The sequence below is a fragment of the Lutra lutra genome, chromosome 14 (genome assembly GCF_902655055.1).
Source record: "Lutra lutra chromosome 14, mLutLut1.2, whole genome shotgun sequence".
Classification (NCBI taxonomy): domain Eukaryota; kingdom Metazoa; phylum Chordata; class Mammalia; order Carnivora; family Mustelidae; genus Lutra; species Lutra lutra.
In genome coordinates this window covers 9,122,857-9,139,757 of record NC_062291.1, presented here as the reverse complement: position 1 = coordinate 9,139,757, position 16,901 = coordinate 9,122,857, and the positions used below count along the sequence as shown (strand labels likewise).

At 45.4% G+C, this 16,901-nt stretch overlaps 1 protein-coding gene across 3 annotated transcripts in view; it reads right to left on the bottom strand.

Annotated features, from left to right (window-relative positions):
* Window positions 1-12,824: 12,824 nt before the first annotated feature.
* EDARADD (EDAR associated via death domain) overlaps window positions 12,825-16,901 on the bottom strand; it is an 87,256-nt gene continuing 83,179 nt past the window's right edge. For all 3 annotated transcript variants that reach the window (XM_047702542.1, XM_047702541.1, XM_047702540.1), the window contains exon 6: window positions 12,825-16,526. In XM_047702542.1, coding sequence (XP_047558498.1) covers window positions 16,144-16,526 — 383 coding nt within the window. In that variant the 3' untranslated portion in view covers window positions 12,825-16,143. The remainder of the gene's footprint in view (window positions 16,527-16,901) is intronic.

The window sequence follows — 16,901 nt, the reverse complement described above, 5'->3', positions numbered from 1 at the left end:
AGCCATCTCTCTGCTAGAATTACAAAGCCACCTGGCTCATCAAATTCATCAAGAAGGGGCACCTGGGTGGCTCAGTGGGTTAAGCCTCTGCCTTCGGCTCAGGTCATGATCTCAGGGTCCTGGGATGGAGCCCTGCTTTGGGCTCTCTGCTCAGTGGGGAGCCTGCTTCCCCCTTCTCTCTCTGCCTGCCTCTCTGCCTACTTGTGATCTTTCTCTGTCAAATAAATAAATAAAATCTTTTAAAAAATTCATCAAGGAATTCTTCCTCCGTAGGTAAACCAGCCCCCCCCCCCCCCCCCGCCACGCCCCAGCTAGTTCGGTATGTGTTCCTAATAACCACACACTTATTATTCCTTTTTTGTCCATCTGAACACACTGGCAAGATTATACAATGGATGTGTGTGCAGAGGAAAATAATTATTTGCCCAGCCCTAACATAGAGTATTATGACAAGGAGGCCATAACAACCAAGGAGGAGTTTATTTAAGTCTCTATCCCAGGAGATGCATATTCAAACCAATCTGTTGGGGGAATATCATGTCCAAATAGTGAGGATAAATTCTGGATGAGTGATTTCGAATTCTGGGCTTTGCTGGCATAGCAGCCTGATGAGCCATGCCGTGAGCCTAGCACAGTCCTGTCCCACACGCTAGCGTACGTGAAGCTCCAAGATATTCCCAAAAAGGCACCCGATTCCTCTCCCATCTTTGTTCATCTCTGCCAGCCTTGCAATGCAACATTTTTTTTTCATCAAAGAAAATTCAGTGCCTGGCCTGAATATCTTGATTTTTCACACCCATTTGTGTCTTGATCTCTGTGTGGTTCGTGGCTGCTCCTTCCTTTAACGGAGTTGTGGCCCTGCTGCTCACTGATGCACACTCAAACCCAAGTCTTTGAGACGTGGGGTTGGGGGCCACAGATGCCGAGACTTGCAATCTTGATCGTATAGCTAATTGGGTTTACAGTTCTTGTTGTGCCCATGCGACCTGAGTGAGCCTTTAGACATTTATAATCTGGGATAAGTTTTGTTGTTTCATTCAAGTCGAAAGTCCAAGGGCTACTTTCTCTTGTAAGAGAGTTTTTGTAGTTATTGCTTTGTTTTTAATGAAATCATTTTTACTGTGCATTTTTAGTACAAAGTCAGCAGGCTCTTACAGAAACAGCGTATAAACAAGAATACTAACGCATCACATACCCAGGGCAAACACAAAGAATGAACATCTTCATACGTCGATAAAGATGCTGTGCTTTCTCTACAACATCATCTTTTTATGTAAAATTCTACGAATTAATCCAATTCACAGAGTTTTTTAAAAAAATCATCTTTTAAAATAATGTAGGTCTGGGGCTCCTGGGTTACTCAGTTGGTTGGGTGTCCAGCTCTTGATTTCAGCTCAGGTCATGGTCTCAAGGTTGCGGGATCGCCCGGCATTGGACTCCGAGCTCAGTTCGGAGTCTGCTTGGGATTCATTCTCTCCCTCTCCCTCTGCCCCCTCCACCCCCCATCCCTGCTCTTGCTCTCATAGGCTCTTTCTTTAAATAAATAGAGTCTTTAAAAATAAATAAATAAAATATTCTAGGTCTTATAGATATTTAATCACCTTTTCACATGTGTAACATAGGACTACTGTGGTTTGAGAAAAATCGGGTAATTATGATAGTACTTAAGTGTCCCTAAGAGTAGTCCCAGATGTCCTCCACAAAAGTACTTCACCCCAAATTATTAGAGGTGTGTGAAAATCATGTGGTTTGTTTCTTGAAATGTCTATGCTTCTACTGATAATTTATAAATGCATTGTTAATGCAGTTCACATAATTTTTTGAAGCAAACTCTCTCTTCCAAACCCCTGTATGAAATCAAGTAGCTGTTTAAGAACTTTTAAATGTTATTGGCCAGACAACCAAAACTTCCTACCACCCTCTTGGGCCACTCTCGCTCCTGAAGGCCCCCTTCACTCCAAATGTCTTCTTCCCCACGTGGCTGTCATGCTTGGCAATTCTATTATTCCTGCTCTGGGTATATGCTAAGTGTTATGGGTCAGGGGTTGGCCCTTGAGGAGCTTGCTGCATGAGGGGGAAACGGCAATCAAAGCAAATCATTTCTTTGACCTGAAGATTCCTTCATAAGGCAGTCTGGCTAATGTGATCTCAGAAATACAGGATTCATGGGTGCTAATGGATGTGTGTCTGCGAATTCAGTGTACCTTCTCTCTGGTAAGCCAGGCTCCACTCTTCCTTTTTCTTCTTCAAAGCCCCAAAGGCTGAACCTTTTTTCCTTTGCTTTCCTAAATTTGCTGCCATCTACATGGCCACCAACAATCCTTTCAGACGGTGGAAGGGAATGCAACCGGTCTAGGGCGCCCCCCCCCCCCAGCTTTCCTGTCACCTACCTGTCCCTTCCTCCCTTTCTTCCTCTCTTCCTCCCTCCCTCCTTCCTTCCTTCCGTTCTTTTTTCCTTCCCTCCAAGATTTTACTGGATTCACTCTAGGGAAACCGACAGAGCTTTTGAAAAATAACAAGAGGAATGAAATTGGAGATACTCCAGGAATTTTGTGACTTCCTCATGGTAGTCATTTCTGCGTGTGTGTTTCTTCACTTCCTGTCCTTGGGTGGTTGTGAAAGCAGAGCTGAGTGGTACAGGGCAGAGCCTCTGGGACCAGACCACGTGTTGGGATCTGGATGCTGCCATCCATATGACCTTAAGCAAGTGACTTAACCATTCTGTGCCTTGGGTTTCTCATCCATAAAATGTAGATAAGAGGAGTACTTACCTCATAGGGCCCTGAGGGCTTAAAGAGTTAATTATCTGTAACATATATAAACAAGTTATAAATACCATGTAAGTACATTAGCTGTCATTACTTTTAAAATTCGGGAAATCCCAGGTGCCTTTTGGTTTGGCGATGACGTTTGCCATATTTAAGTGCCACAGTTCTTACATCCCAGAGGTACCCCCAAATTTCTCTCATAGAAACAGAAAATAAGAGTAGGTTATACCTTCACTGAACTTTTATCAGATTTTGCCTAGGTCTTTTTTGCAAAATAAGACAGGCTAGGAGAGCCACACCAGTGGAGGTGGCAGGAAGTGGAAACGTTTTCTGACTCAAATCCTATGACAGGCAGCCACTATCCCCACCAGTTATGGGGATTTAGGAGGGATGTACAGGCCAGAGCCAAGACTGGGCTCTAGATTCTCCAAGGAAAAGGAGGGTCTTACTCTTTAAATACCCTTGGCATTTGGCCCTTCTTGTGTTCTGAATAACTATATCTTCATCCTTGTGCCAGTCATTCTGTTTCGTGATATGGAGAATGAAAAAAATACAGCTTCACATATGTGGCTCTTAGAATTAGCTTATTATCTAACAATTTGATCAATAGGGCACTCTCTTTATTTTATTTTATTTTTTTATTTATGGGAGAGAGCACAAGCAGGGGGACTGGCAGGCAGAGGGAGAAGCAGGCTCCCTGCTGAGCAAGAAGCCCAATGTGGGACTTGATCCCAGTACCGTGGAACCGTGACCTGAGCCAAAGGCAGACGCTTAACTGACAGAGCCACCCAGGCACCTCAGTAGGGCACCTCTCAAAAGCATAATCGAAACACAGTGATAAAGAGCTGTCATTCAGGTTTCCTGACTTAGCTAGAGTTAAGAAGAGTGTTCCTGCTTTCATTCAAGGTTATAAAGTCCTTCTTTTCTGACTAAAGTGTTTGTCTCACATATAGTTGGAGGTATAGCTTTTTAAATTAAATTAAATAAATAAATAAATAAATAAATAAATAAATTGCTACAAACATGTGTGTTCAGGGTGCCTGGGTGGCTCAGTGGGTTAAGCCTCTGCCTTCAGCTCAGGTCATGATCTCAGGGTCCTGGGATCGAGCCCCGCATCGGGCTCTCTGTTCAGCAGGGAGCCTGCTTCCCCTGCCCTCTCTCTGCCTGCTTCTCTGCCTACTTGTGATGATCTCTCTCTGTCAAATAAATTAATAAAAATATTTTTTAAAAAATCAGTTAAACATGTGTGTTCAGGCTTCTGTGCAGATCTTTGTATAAGTACCAAGGAGCGTGATTGTTGGATCATAGGGTAAGGGCATGCTTAATTTTGTAAGAAACGTCCATACTGTCTTCCAAAATGTTTGAACTGTTTTGTATTCCCTCCAGCAATGAAGACGCATTCCTGTGGCTCCACATCCTTGCCAGCATTTGGTGGAGTCAGTGTTCTGGATTTTGGCCATTCTAAGACGTGTCTCTTGTTGTTTCCATTGGCAATTCCCTGATGACATATGATGTGGAACATCTTTTTATGTGCTTATTCACCATCTGTGTATCTTCCTTCCTTTTCATTGAGGTATAATTGACGTTAACATTGTATTAGTTTCCGGGGTGCAACATAATGATTCCATATATGTAGACATTGTGAAACGATCATAATAGTCAAGTGAATATCCATCACCACACATAGATAAAAAAATTTTTTTTCATATTGAGAACTTTTAAGATGAACTCTCTTGGCCACTTTCAGATATACAGTATGGTATTGGTAACTATAGTCACCTTGTGGTATGCGACATCCTCATGACTTATTTATCTTATGATTATTAGTTTGTACCTTTTGAGTCCCTTCACCCATTTTGCACCCCCTCCCATCCCCCTCCCTGGTCTCTGTCAACCATCTATCTGTTTTTCTGTATGAGCTGGTTTTTAGATTCCACATATAAATAAGAGCATATTTCTCCGTCTGACTTATTTCACTTAGCACCATGTCCTCAAGGTCCATCCATGTGGACCTACCTTCAATGATTTCCCTAAGCCCTCAATCATTTTTAAAAAATAAACCAATTTCTAAATGTATTAGAGGTCAGTATTTCCTAAAAGTATTCTAGGTTCAGTCAAATATATTGACGTGCTGTGAGTCAGTTAGTTGAGTTAACCTTCTGTGTCAACCTGACTGGGCCACAGGGTGCCCAGACATTTGTCAAACATTATTCTAAGCGTGTCTGTAATAGGGTTTTTGGGTGAGTTTAACATTTGACTTGGCAAACCCAGTATGCAGATTGCCCTCCCCAGGGTGGGCCGGCCTAATTCAATCAAGGGAAGACCTGAATACAACAAGGGTCTGAGCTGCCCACAAGTAAAAGGGAGCTCCTCCTGTCTGATGGGCTTGAGTGGGGACTCATCTTCTCCTGCGTGTACATTTCAACTGAAACATTACTCTTTTTGGGTCTTGAGCCCATCAGCTTCCAGACTGGAACTTAACATGACCAGCTTTTCCAGGTCTTGTGCTTGCCAACTCACACTGTGGATCTTGGGATGTATCAGCCTTCATAGTCCCATGAACCAATCCCTTAGAATAAGTCTCCTTTTGTATTAATATACACACCCTAGTGGTTCTGCTTCTCTTAAGAACCCTACTACACATACATTTGGAAATTGCCTCTTTGTTAGCTATGATGGGGGGATCCTGGCCAGGTAGACCAGAAGCTGCTAGATCTAGCACTTAGTGGGGGCGGGACATGGCTGAGATTGGGCAGTGATGCTGGGGTGGGCTGCCCCATCCATGGGCATGTGGTCAGAAAGGCAGAATCACGTCTACCCAGTTCCTCAGGGTCTGGCATGGTGCTTACACAACAGCATTATTTGTGAAAGGAATGAAGCTTTCAGCAACCTTCCAGGGAACACCCTCCTCCATTTGAGTTTTCTCACTAAATATTTAAATGTTAAGTTGAAGCACCTTTACTGATGGGGACAGGTATTTGATTTAGCTGGGGGTGGGATATAGTAGAGTGCAGGGGAAGCAAACACAGGAATTTAAGCAGAATAGTAATCTGACTTGGGGTGGTGGGGCATAAAGGGAAACTGGCTGGGGGTTGGGGAGACCAGTTATGATGACAGCAATAGGGCTGGACAAGAGTAAATGAGCCCCTGGGCTGGTCTGGGTGGTAGGGACTGAGGCAGGACCACTGGGACTAGTGATCACTAGCATGTGGTCACGAAGGAGGACAATGCCAAGCCTGACTTCCGAGTTCATGACTGGAGTAAATGGGCACTCTTCTCTGAGGTAATTTAGGGGGAAGAACAGATATTGGGCAGGATATGATGTCTGCCATTTTGGATGTATTCTATTTGAGGCAACTGGGACTTGTTCAGTGGACAGTTGCATTCTGTATAGGGGGCACAGGAGGTGGTCAGGACTAAGCAATGGGATCGTGGGTTACTAGCAGAGAGGTTGTAATCGAAGTTGGAGAGATTGAGTAGAACATGAGAAGGGCAGGGAAGGAAAAATGCAACACTGAGAGCCACAACCATTTAGTGAAACACTGAGGCAGAGGAGGTCACAAAGGGGATGAGAAGGAAAAAATCAGAGAAGTAGAAAAGAACTGGGAGAAAATGGAGTCTCAGAAGCCAAGGGAAAGACGAAAGAAAGAAAGAAAAATTTCCCCAGCTTCTCACTTCTCCCTGCAGACAGGAGGCCCTCGGCACCCGCTGAGTTCTCTCCAGGCAGAAATGCTTCCCTGGGAGTCAATGGTGACATCACCTCTAGGTTTCTCTCCCATGGGATTCTCAGCCTTCTCTGGATAAAGCATTTCTCCCCTGGGCATGGAGGGCCTTTCTCCAGCCACATGGCTGTGGCTCTGGGGGTCAAAGGCCCTCCTGGTCCCCACTCAGCTATTCACGGTTCTGTTCTGCCATAGCCAGCCTGGGCAGTCAGGGTGCCAAAGCTCCAGGGGAATTTGTGATAGAGTGAGGGGGCATCGTTCCCTCCCTTTGAGCCACAGTTTGTCAGAGGTGTGGTATTTGTTGATGGGATCTCCAGGTTTGGGGCATCCACTGGTGGAATATTCTAGAAGCACTCACTATAGTATGCTGAAAACTCCTACTTCCTTCCAATGACTATGTGTTGGTAGCTTAGGAGTTTGTTGTACACTCAGTTCCTTTTCTCAGATTGTGCTCTCTCCTGGGAGGCTCCTGCAGATATGACTTCGGTGGGAAGGCCTGTCCCATTCCCCCCACATGTCCAGATCCAGCCAGCAGTAACCAGGGCTAGAGTCTCAGCTCCGCAGCTCCTCGGATCCCGTGCAACCATTATCTGTTGGGTCTGTGCTGCCACTTTGGCAACAGACGTGAGCCTCGCCAGTGGACACTAGAGGCCACGCACGGAGCAGGATGAGCTCCCGTCTACATAAGGATAAGGCCTGGTGTGGATGAGTGGATGCCTCAGTAGTTAGAAGTTCATTCTTCACCTCTGCCAGATACTTTCACTGGAGTCAGACTCCAGCAAGCCAATGAATCCAATGGGAAACTAAGAGTTCTAGACCAAAAGAACAGACAAATTCTTTCAAGAGGCTAGGCTGTGAAGGAGAGAAGAAAGATGTAGATGGTAGGCAGCTATAGGCAACCATGAAGTTAAACTTGGGTTTTTTTTGTTGTTGTTGTTGCTGTTTTTACAGTGGGAGAAGTTTGAATGGAAAACAAATACCATAATTTATTTGTCTTCAGTTTACACTCCCTTCTGTTTTTGTGGCCCAGTTGGTTCTCTTACATTATTTACTGAGTCTATACCAAACATACGACGATTTTCTGTAACTTGTACAAATCCAACAGCAACAGCCATGATCACTTGGGCCTCTTTGGTGTTTTGTCCTGTTCTGACCTGGGAAAGGGAACGGCCAAGGTGCCATCAGGATACGGTCTTTGGATGCATGGTGGCACTGGGAGCATAGTCCCTTGCTACACAGACCCTCTGAGGAACTGGATCTTCAGCTCTGAGGCACGCAGAGAGAAGAGGAAGGCAGGGCTTCAGGGTGCTTCTTGTCGTCCTGCTGCCACGAAGGAGATGGGCCACAACTGGCCTGGTTCAGGGGTCACAGAGCAGTCTTAACTGTTAAGACCAGCTCCCTGTTTTGCTCGTTTTCTGGTTTTACATTTATATTTCATTTTATTATTATTAAGATTTTATTTATTTATTTGACAGAGAGAGATCACAAGGAGGCAGAGAGGCAGGCAGAGAGAGAGAGGGGGAAGCAGGCTCCCCGCTGAGCAGAGAGCCCGATGCGGGGCTCCATCCCAGGACCCTGGGATCATGACCCGAGCCGAAGGCAGAGGCTTTAACCCACGGAGCCACCCAGGTGCCCCTCATTTTATTATCTTAAAAAGGAAATTTTGAGTGTAGTTGACACAGCATGTTAACGTTCGTTTTCGGTCTGCAACCAGCTTCTTGCTGGCCTCCCCACTTCCTGTCTTCTCCCTGGCCCTCTCTCCCCCACAGCAGCAGGCTCCTGTCTTTCAGCTGGTCTTTCCGCCTCACTTTCTCCTGTGGGGGCAGCGGTGATGACTTTTTAAGCTCTTTTCCTCCCCCACTTGGAGTACAATTTACTGGACATGAGATTCGCCGTATTAACCATTTTCAAGTGCCCAATTCAGTGCCTTCTAGAATATTCACCAAGTTGTGGGCCCGTCACCACTTTGCAAATTCCACATTTTTGCTTTGACCTTTTAAGCCCACGGGAAGGAGGGAACGGGTGAACCTCGAGAGGAACAAGAGTTCTAGTGTCCAGAGGCATTCACGGATTGGAGAGGGAAGCCCCTTGTTTTGTACTTTCTATTTAAAACTTTTTCCTCCTCGCAGGCTGTGTAAAGAAAGATGGCTTTATTTAGCATCTTTATTTATGTACTAATTCCACTTCATTCATTCAGCATATTTAGAATCTCTTCGAGGCTAGTTAGTACTGATGACCCAGAGGTGAGTAGAGTAAGTGGTCACTTTTGTGGGTCGGGCTGTGGAGTAGATGACAGGAAGACAACCATTCTGGGAGTCAGGGGCGGTTTCTCTGAGCTATTGGTGTTGAGGGTGAAGCCTGGAGCTGAGTAGGGTCAGCTGGGAAGGGTCCTGTATCGAGGTATTAGCTCAGCTATGTGTGGACAGGGCAGAGGAAGCTGCATGGGGTGAAGACACGGGCAGGAAAAGGAATGACAACCTTGAGGACCTAGGATCCAGTGAGGCTGAAGCACCAGGAGCTATGGGAGAATGGAGCAAGATGGTGCCAGGTGGGGGGCAGTCTCACAGTAACTTACCTCACAAATAAGAATCCATAGAATAGGTTAACATGGTGATGACAGGATCCATCCACTATGTGGAAACTGACTGGGAGGCCCTTACAGGGTGAGGAAGGGAGACTGTTTGAGTTAGGATAACAGTCATGAAGATGGGGAGGAGGGAAGAGATTTCAGCGACATTAGGGAGGTAGACTTGGCAGGAAAGGAGATCTTTATGCTCACTTAAGCAACAGGGTGAGTGGTGAGATAGGGAACTCTGGTGAGAAACAAGTTTGGAAGGAAGGGTCACAAGTTCACTTTAGGACAGATTGACTTTGAGGACACATCCGTGTGGAAAGGTCAAGGTCATTAGTTCGTGATATCTGGCAGCTTGGAGGACAAGCCATGGCCAGAGACAGAAAGGTAGAAGAGGCAGGAAGTAACCATAAAATCATCCTTCATGTACGGATATCAGAGTGTCTATTTACTTGTCTTTCTTCCTATCTCAGTGATTCTCAATTTTGTTTGCCCATTCCTAGACCGAAGGTACACTGCTCTTCCCAGGAACATCTCTTATGGTGTACAGGGATTCACCCTCTCTACACCCTCCTTGAGGGTGGGATGGTGTTGCTTATCTTTGCATCCCCAGTGTCCAGAACACATTTTAAGAAACTCACTAGTTTTCTGACTGACGACTGACCAACAGATCACATGAACCAATGATCGCGTTGGAATCCACATAAAAGCACCAGTCCAAGATAATGGTTGACACCAGTCTCCAATGTTGCAGTACGCATTGTTAGAGTTATTATAATCTTTAGTTGTTTATAAGAAAAATACAAAATCATACAGGACATCAAAATGAGAGCAGCTTAAAAAGTACACCATTAAGATATATAAATGGAGTATCACAGAAATTCAGTCGTTTCAAAGCATCGTCTTTATCAGCTAAAGAAATGTTCTCCAGGAAGCTTCTGAGGGCGTGCCTCAAAGGAACAGGGGTCATTGGCTGTCACATAACATGGAAGAGTGTGGCTCAGCTTGGGAAGTCAAGAGAAGCTACCCCCCCCCCTTTTTTTTAACATTTCCAAAAGCGTTTTTTGGAAATCATTTCATCTCAAGTTGCACTGTTGACTGATGACTTCAGGTCAGCTGTGGAGCTGGTTTCTACAAGGCATCCTCAGCCAAGCACAGCTCCAGGAGGGAAGAGAACAGGCTCTTGTCTGTTGTGGGCTTCGAGGTGGGAAGCACCCCACTGGGGTCCCCACGCACCCCAAGGCTTCAGCAGGCCCAGCACAAGGGTTAGGATCATGGCCATGAGCTTCTCTACACACCAGGGAAGCAAGACTTGCCCTCATCCATTTATACTCAAATGCACAGGCTTCAGCCTGAATTCCCAAGCAGGAAATCACGCAGCAAATCAGGGTGACCATTTCTCTGCCCTTCTTTGGGTGAACGTAGTTATGTGTGTTTCAGTTACAAGGGTAGGAAACGGTTTAAACAATATTAGGCCCAAAGTGTCATTAAATATGAAAAATGACCCAAAGCATCGTTTCTGCTTGTGTAAGTGAACAGAGGAAGCTGAGGTTAGTCCATACCTGGGAGGGAGAGGGCCGTGGGCGCAGCAAGGAAATCTGACTCAGAAACAAGTGAATGGCTCTAAGATAAGAACCCAAAGCAGAAACCTGGGCTCCAGGAAAGGGAAAGTATAGAACAGGAAGGGCAGAAGCAGAGAAGGTTATAAGGAGGATGTGGTCTTGGTTCAAATCAAAACAAAATATCTATTGCTTTAAAAAAAAAAAAACCCAGGAAATCTGCTAGATCTTAGTAATGAATGTTGTTTTTAAAAGAATATATTTTTATTTAAAAGAATATATTTTAAAAGAATATATTTTTGTACTTAAATTATACAGGAAGAAGAAAGCTAGTGCTCGTGGTCGACGGCTGCTGTAACTGAGAGCGATGCCTTTGCCTTTTTACAGGAAAGTCACTGTTGCTCATAACCACTTCCCTGAATACGGAAGAGCACCGCTAAGTCGAAAGGGAGAAAGAGCAAACATCCACAAACAGCAAGCTCTAGAACTACATGGAGGAAAAGTCTCACTGACTGAATTCCCAGAGCCTGGACCTATTCGGAGAGCAGGCTGATCACACAACTGACAAGAGGACGAAGGGGCTACTGGACCCTCATCTCAGCTCTGCCAGCCTCCTTCTGGAAAATAACTGAGCTCTTCCCATCTTTCATCATTATAGGTGTTAAACTATAATGAATACAAGGTTGGTTCTGGGCTGGTCTTACTTAGGACAGCAGCCAAACCAGAAAGGATGTGTGTGCCCATTTTATGCTCCAGGAGAGGGCAGCACCACATAAAAATTACTCTCAAGGAGAACCTGAAATGTACTATCTTCTATTACCACAAAATTTCTATGTTGAATGATTGTTATTTGGTACCACTAAAATGGGTGCCTTCTCCGTACGGGGTATCTAGAAATATTGGTGGGGGCACCTGGGTGGCTCAGTCGGCTAAGCGTCTGCTTTCAGCTCAGGTCATGATCCCGGGGTCCTGGGATGGAGTCCTATATCCCGCTCCCTGCTCAGCGGGGAGTCTGCTTCTCCCTCTCCCTCTGCTTCTCCCTCTGCCTCTCTCTCTCTCTCATGAATAAATAAAATCTTAAAAAAGAAATATCGGTGGGCAATCCTGGCAAACAACTGAAGCCCTAACCATTTTAAGTCTTACAATTGAAGGAAAGCCTGGCTTGAGTCTCTCCCAAGAGCCTTCCTCCTCGTGTATGTGTCTTGGGTGTGTGTGGTGTTTATTGTGGCTTTGCTTCCCTTTCTCACATGAAATCTCCACATTTTGTATTGGAAGCAAATAAACTGGGCTCATAACATAAAGCCTCACTACGTAACACAGCAGTACGCAAGTGCTGTTTGAAAGATTATCCTGGAACGTAGCTAAAGTGATTTCATCTTTCTACTGGCAAAAAGACCTCATCATAAGCAGTTTCATTCATAGCATGGACAATTTAACCAAGATCCCCAGGAACACATCATGGGAAAAACTCTTACGTATTAATGAACTTACATTTTAGCAGTTATTTGATCAATTAATTATCAAGTGATTTCCTTCCTTTCCACTCCCACTTTTGTGAAGTCTCAGCATATTTATGCTGTTACATACAGTATTTGTGCTAAAAAGTTATTTATTTTAGAGAGAAAGAGAATGACCCAGGATGGGGAGAGGAGAGAATCCTCAAGCAGACTTTCTGCTGAGCTCAGAGCCCCAGACGGGGCTTGATCCCATGACTCATGAGGTCACGAACTGAGTAGAAACCAAGAGTCCAACACTTAACCGACTAAGTCACCCAGGTGTCCTGCTGTTACAATATGTATTTGTTGAAAATTAACTTAAAAAGTATTTTGGGTTATTACACAAATGAGTTCTGGTTTTATTTCTGTTGAAGATTACTCTTTGATATGCCCGTATGTAACAGAGACAAAAGTCACCCTACATTTAATCAAAGTCTAGAATCCAGATGAACTTGTATTTAAGAAAACTTCTTGGCTGAATTTCTGTCTGCTAATATATTTTTCTTTTTTTTTTAAAGAATTTATTTATTTGACAGATCGAGTGAGAGAAGGAGAGAGAGCACAAGCAGGGGGAGCAGCAGGGGGAGAAGGGGTGGGGGGAAGCAGGCTCCCTGCTCAGCAGGAAGCCTGATGCGGGACTCCATCTCAGAACCCTGAGATCATGACCTGAGCCAAAGGCAGAGGCTTAACCCACTAAGCCACGCAGGTGCCCCTCTGCTAATGTATTTCTAATAATTCAAACTTATCATAAAGTAAATGTCAATCGCTAGAGATGGCAGTAGGTGCAAATAACGGTAGAATCAAATTCAAACAGTATAGTCATGTCAACTCCCCTATTTAAAAAAAACAAACAAACCCTGTCTACCCTGCCATTTCCCCCATGCAATTATAAACAGGAATTTTAAGCTTTCATAGCTAGGATTGGAAATTATTCCCAATGAGGTCTTTGGAAGTAATGATGCCAAATGGGGGGTTTGGGGGGTGGGGGGGACAACTCTGTGGTCACATGCTTTTCCTGAAATTCCTGAATTTGACCGTAAAGGAGCCCACACCACCGAACCCATACCTGAATCCCCTGAATTCTGTCTTAACATATTTTATCTAATTCAAAGTTAAGTTCAGCAGACACTTAGGAACAATAGCCGTGTTGAAGATACATATGTTGATAAGTTCTGTTGAAAGTCAGTTTTGAGATTGAAAGTTTGAGTTTGGAATTGGAAATCTGCCCCCCAGAAGCAGTGCCAACAGGGATGTGTGGACACACGTTCCCAAGCCAGCTTACAAAAAACTTTAAATTCAGGAATTTGTGAAATCTAGAACCGACAGTTCTAAAAAACCTGACCTCCATCTATAACTGTGTTTCTGTGGGAAAATTTGTCACAGTATTTTCCAGATTTCACATCTGGGATATTAGGACCTTAAACATTTTTTAAAACTTGCAGCTGTGGCCCTAATAGAAGGAAATTTAGAAGACCACCTCCCCCCTCGCTACTGTTCAAAGCACTGGGGGGAGGGCTGAGGGGAGTTCTGTGACTTGCCAGGGTCAGTAGAGCTGGCACCCACTGAGCTGGGAACTCCAGGGGTGGGGGAGGGGAAGACCAGGGAAGTTGGTGAGGCAGCAGCAGAGGCAGGTCAGGGTAGTGGCGGTGGTATTATTCCAATCCTCTCCTCCTTTAGGTTGCTCTTTCTTCCCATTGCACCTCTGTTCTGTGTGAGTTGGAGGCGGAGGAAGTCTCTGGAAATAAGGGAAACCTCCCACCCTCCCCCCAGGTCCACTCCCTAACAGGAATGATGGCTGGGGGTAGGGGTGGTGCTACCACCTGTTATTTTGGGTCTCTGTCTGGGGGAGGTGGAGACCTAGAGGCTGCAGGAGGAAGGAGCAGGCTGAGGAAAGGGAGCCAAAGGGCTTTTCCCTCCCATCTCCCTCCTTCCCCCCCCCCCCCCCCCCCCCCCGCTTCTACCTGGTCAGAGCCCCCCCACAGCCCGCTGGTGCTGAGCTGGGGTGACCAGTCTGCCAGGATGGAGACGGGCAGGGGGGCACTGTAATAAAAAGGTGCAGTTCCCCAGCAGCACGGAGAGGGAAGGGACTTCCTGTGGCACCTGGCCAGGCAGCAGTCGGCCGGACATTTGTCAGGCTCCCTGTATCCCAAGGGTGGCGGGACACAGGTGACAGCATCCCCCGCTGGGGGTCCATACCATATTGCATTGAATAATCACAACACTTTTCTGTTCCCCTTCCCTTACAGGTCAGGAACGAATGCCAAAAGCTCATCTGTATTTTCCCACAGCAAATTTTGGGCTAACATATTGGGGGGGGGGGCGCGTGTCACATGTAAACTTAACGAGAACATGGAACATAAAATCAAATTCCTACAAGACTGGAGCCCCCTTACTGAGTTCTGTACAGTGCCTAGAGCAGGGCTGACGATAAATATTTAACAACCCCTCATTGGACATCAACTGCAGAAGGACCTATTTTTAAAAATCTCCACCTTTTATTACTTGCTGCTCCTTTAAATACATCGTGTGATAAACCTGACATTTATCGGATCAGTCAGACAAGGGAAGATGAGTTGGGTGCAAAGAACCCTGGATGAGAAGTGATGAGGAAATCTCCGTAGCTTTTCCTAGCTTAGAGTTTACATTTGATAGTGAAGCTGACTGTGTATATTAGCAACCTAATAAAAACCCTAAAACCGCCCATGGAAAAATACGTTGGTGGTTGAGAAAATAATTTTCTTTTGCGTTAGTCCTGATCTTTTTTTGTACTCCCATCAATGTTCTTCGTCATTTTTGCTTATTTGAATCGAGGGTGTATACAGAACCCCACCAAACTGTAACAAGTGCCTTAATTTTCTGAACCCACAGCCAAAACCAAATAGTGCCTTTTCTGGAATTGCCAAGCAAGCTTTGTATCTGTTACCCTGTAAAAAAAAATCGAGAAAATCGGATCTCTCCAGTAACAAAACCTTCCATCCTCCACACTTCACCTCCCTTTAAACCATCAAATAAGAACATCAGATATTGCTTGGACCCAATTTTTCATTTGGTTTAAAATCCTTTTAAGTGTGGATTTTGATACCGATTCCCTGTTCTTGGCTAAACGTTATGTAGTGTTTGTCAGTGGCCCTGGACAGGGGCTAGAAGAGTGGTTATACTTCAACCATGGGCCAGGTGATTTTTATTTATTTCTTAACTGAGCTTGATCTCAGGGGTGAAACATTCAGCCTTATCTAAAATTAAGTTAATTTAAAAAAAATCTTGGGTGACAAAGGACATTTTCTGGTACTCTCTTTGTCAAACACCACGCCCGAGGTCCTATTCCCCCGCTGATTCTGGACTCTGTCCTCCCACCACCAATTTTGCATTTCTTGGAAAAAACACTTGGACGAATGCCGTTTTTGATAGTGTGCAGATTACCAAAGTATATCAATAAAAAAGATGGCACATACGGTCTGAAGGTGTGGCCCATAATACCAACATCCTGCCACTTCACCTAAGTACTTTATGACTGAAAAAGGTACAAACTAGGTAACTTCTCTGTGCCGTTTTCTTGTAAGCTGTGGGAACGCTGTCCATCATGAAGGATCCCACGGGGGACGATCGCATGGGGCCATCAACAATCCTAGTTCTTATTTCAGGCTTCCACAGCATTGAAGGGAAAGGGCAATTTTATTTTCATCATGGCATGAATCCATTCCGATTGTAGTCTTCGACCCCAGTCCCTATCGGAGTCTACAAAGTATCTTTCCTGATTCTGGATTCAGATATTAAATTAAAACCGATGTGCAAAACTAAACAAACAAAAATCCACCACCAAAACATAGCCTAACCCTCCAAAAAAAAAAACAAAAAACAAAAAACAAAACAACAAACCCCAGCTTTGGGGAAAACCCATGTCCGGTTCCATGTCCTTATCCTAACTCTTTAAAAAAAAAAAAAAAGAAGAAGAAGAACAGATCCCCATTCCTCCTTAACCTGTGGTTTTCTCCAGGTCCAAAGAGGCCAGTGCGAAGAAGCAGAGGTCTAGAAGTTCCTGGGGTGGTCTCCACGCCCCCTCTTGGGCCACTCCTCATCCACCCACCTGTGCAGGACCTTCTCCACGTCGGCCCTGTGGTACAGCCTGCACAGCTCCATCAACTGACCCACTGGCCTCTGGCTGTTCCGCAGCAAGAACTCCAGGGTGGGGCTCTGAGGCCTCTGCTCCAGGAAACACAGTTCATCATAGGGCATGCCCCATTTGCTGGCAAAATTCCTCCAGTTTTTTACTGTCGGGTGACATGGATCCAGCTTTATCCTGATGACGTCAAGTAAGTCCTGATCATTGAGTAAGTCACTTATGGTCGGGGCCCGGAGTGAGCAGGAGGGACAAGTACAGTTCTCCTTGCAGGACTCGCCTTTGCTTACATCTGCGGGGACAAGCAATACAGCCCACAGGTCAGCCAGAAAGTGAATGCGTGTGTCCATCTCTCCCGTCCTCGATTATCCTGCTCACATGCCAACAGCGCCGGTGCGCGTGGATCCTATCGATACTCAGATACCTTCAGGATACTCATTCCTAGAGCCTCGCACAACAAATGGGGCATTCTTGACAGCCAAGGAATGGGGGGCTTTGCTGGAAGCACCAGTGGGGTTTTACATAGCTAGGCTCCCTTTCTTTTGGAGGCTGAGTCTCACATCGTGCATTTGCAAGGCTGCTGGCTGGAATGTGGGTTCTGAGGAGCGGGGCTGTCTCTGGGGGTGGGTTCCCGGCGGGAGTCACACTCCGCAGTCCCACAGGTAAA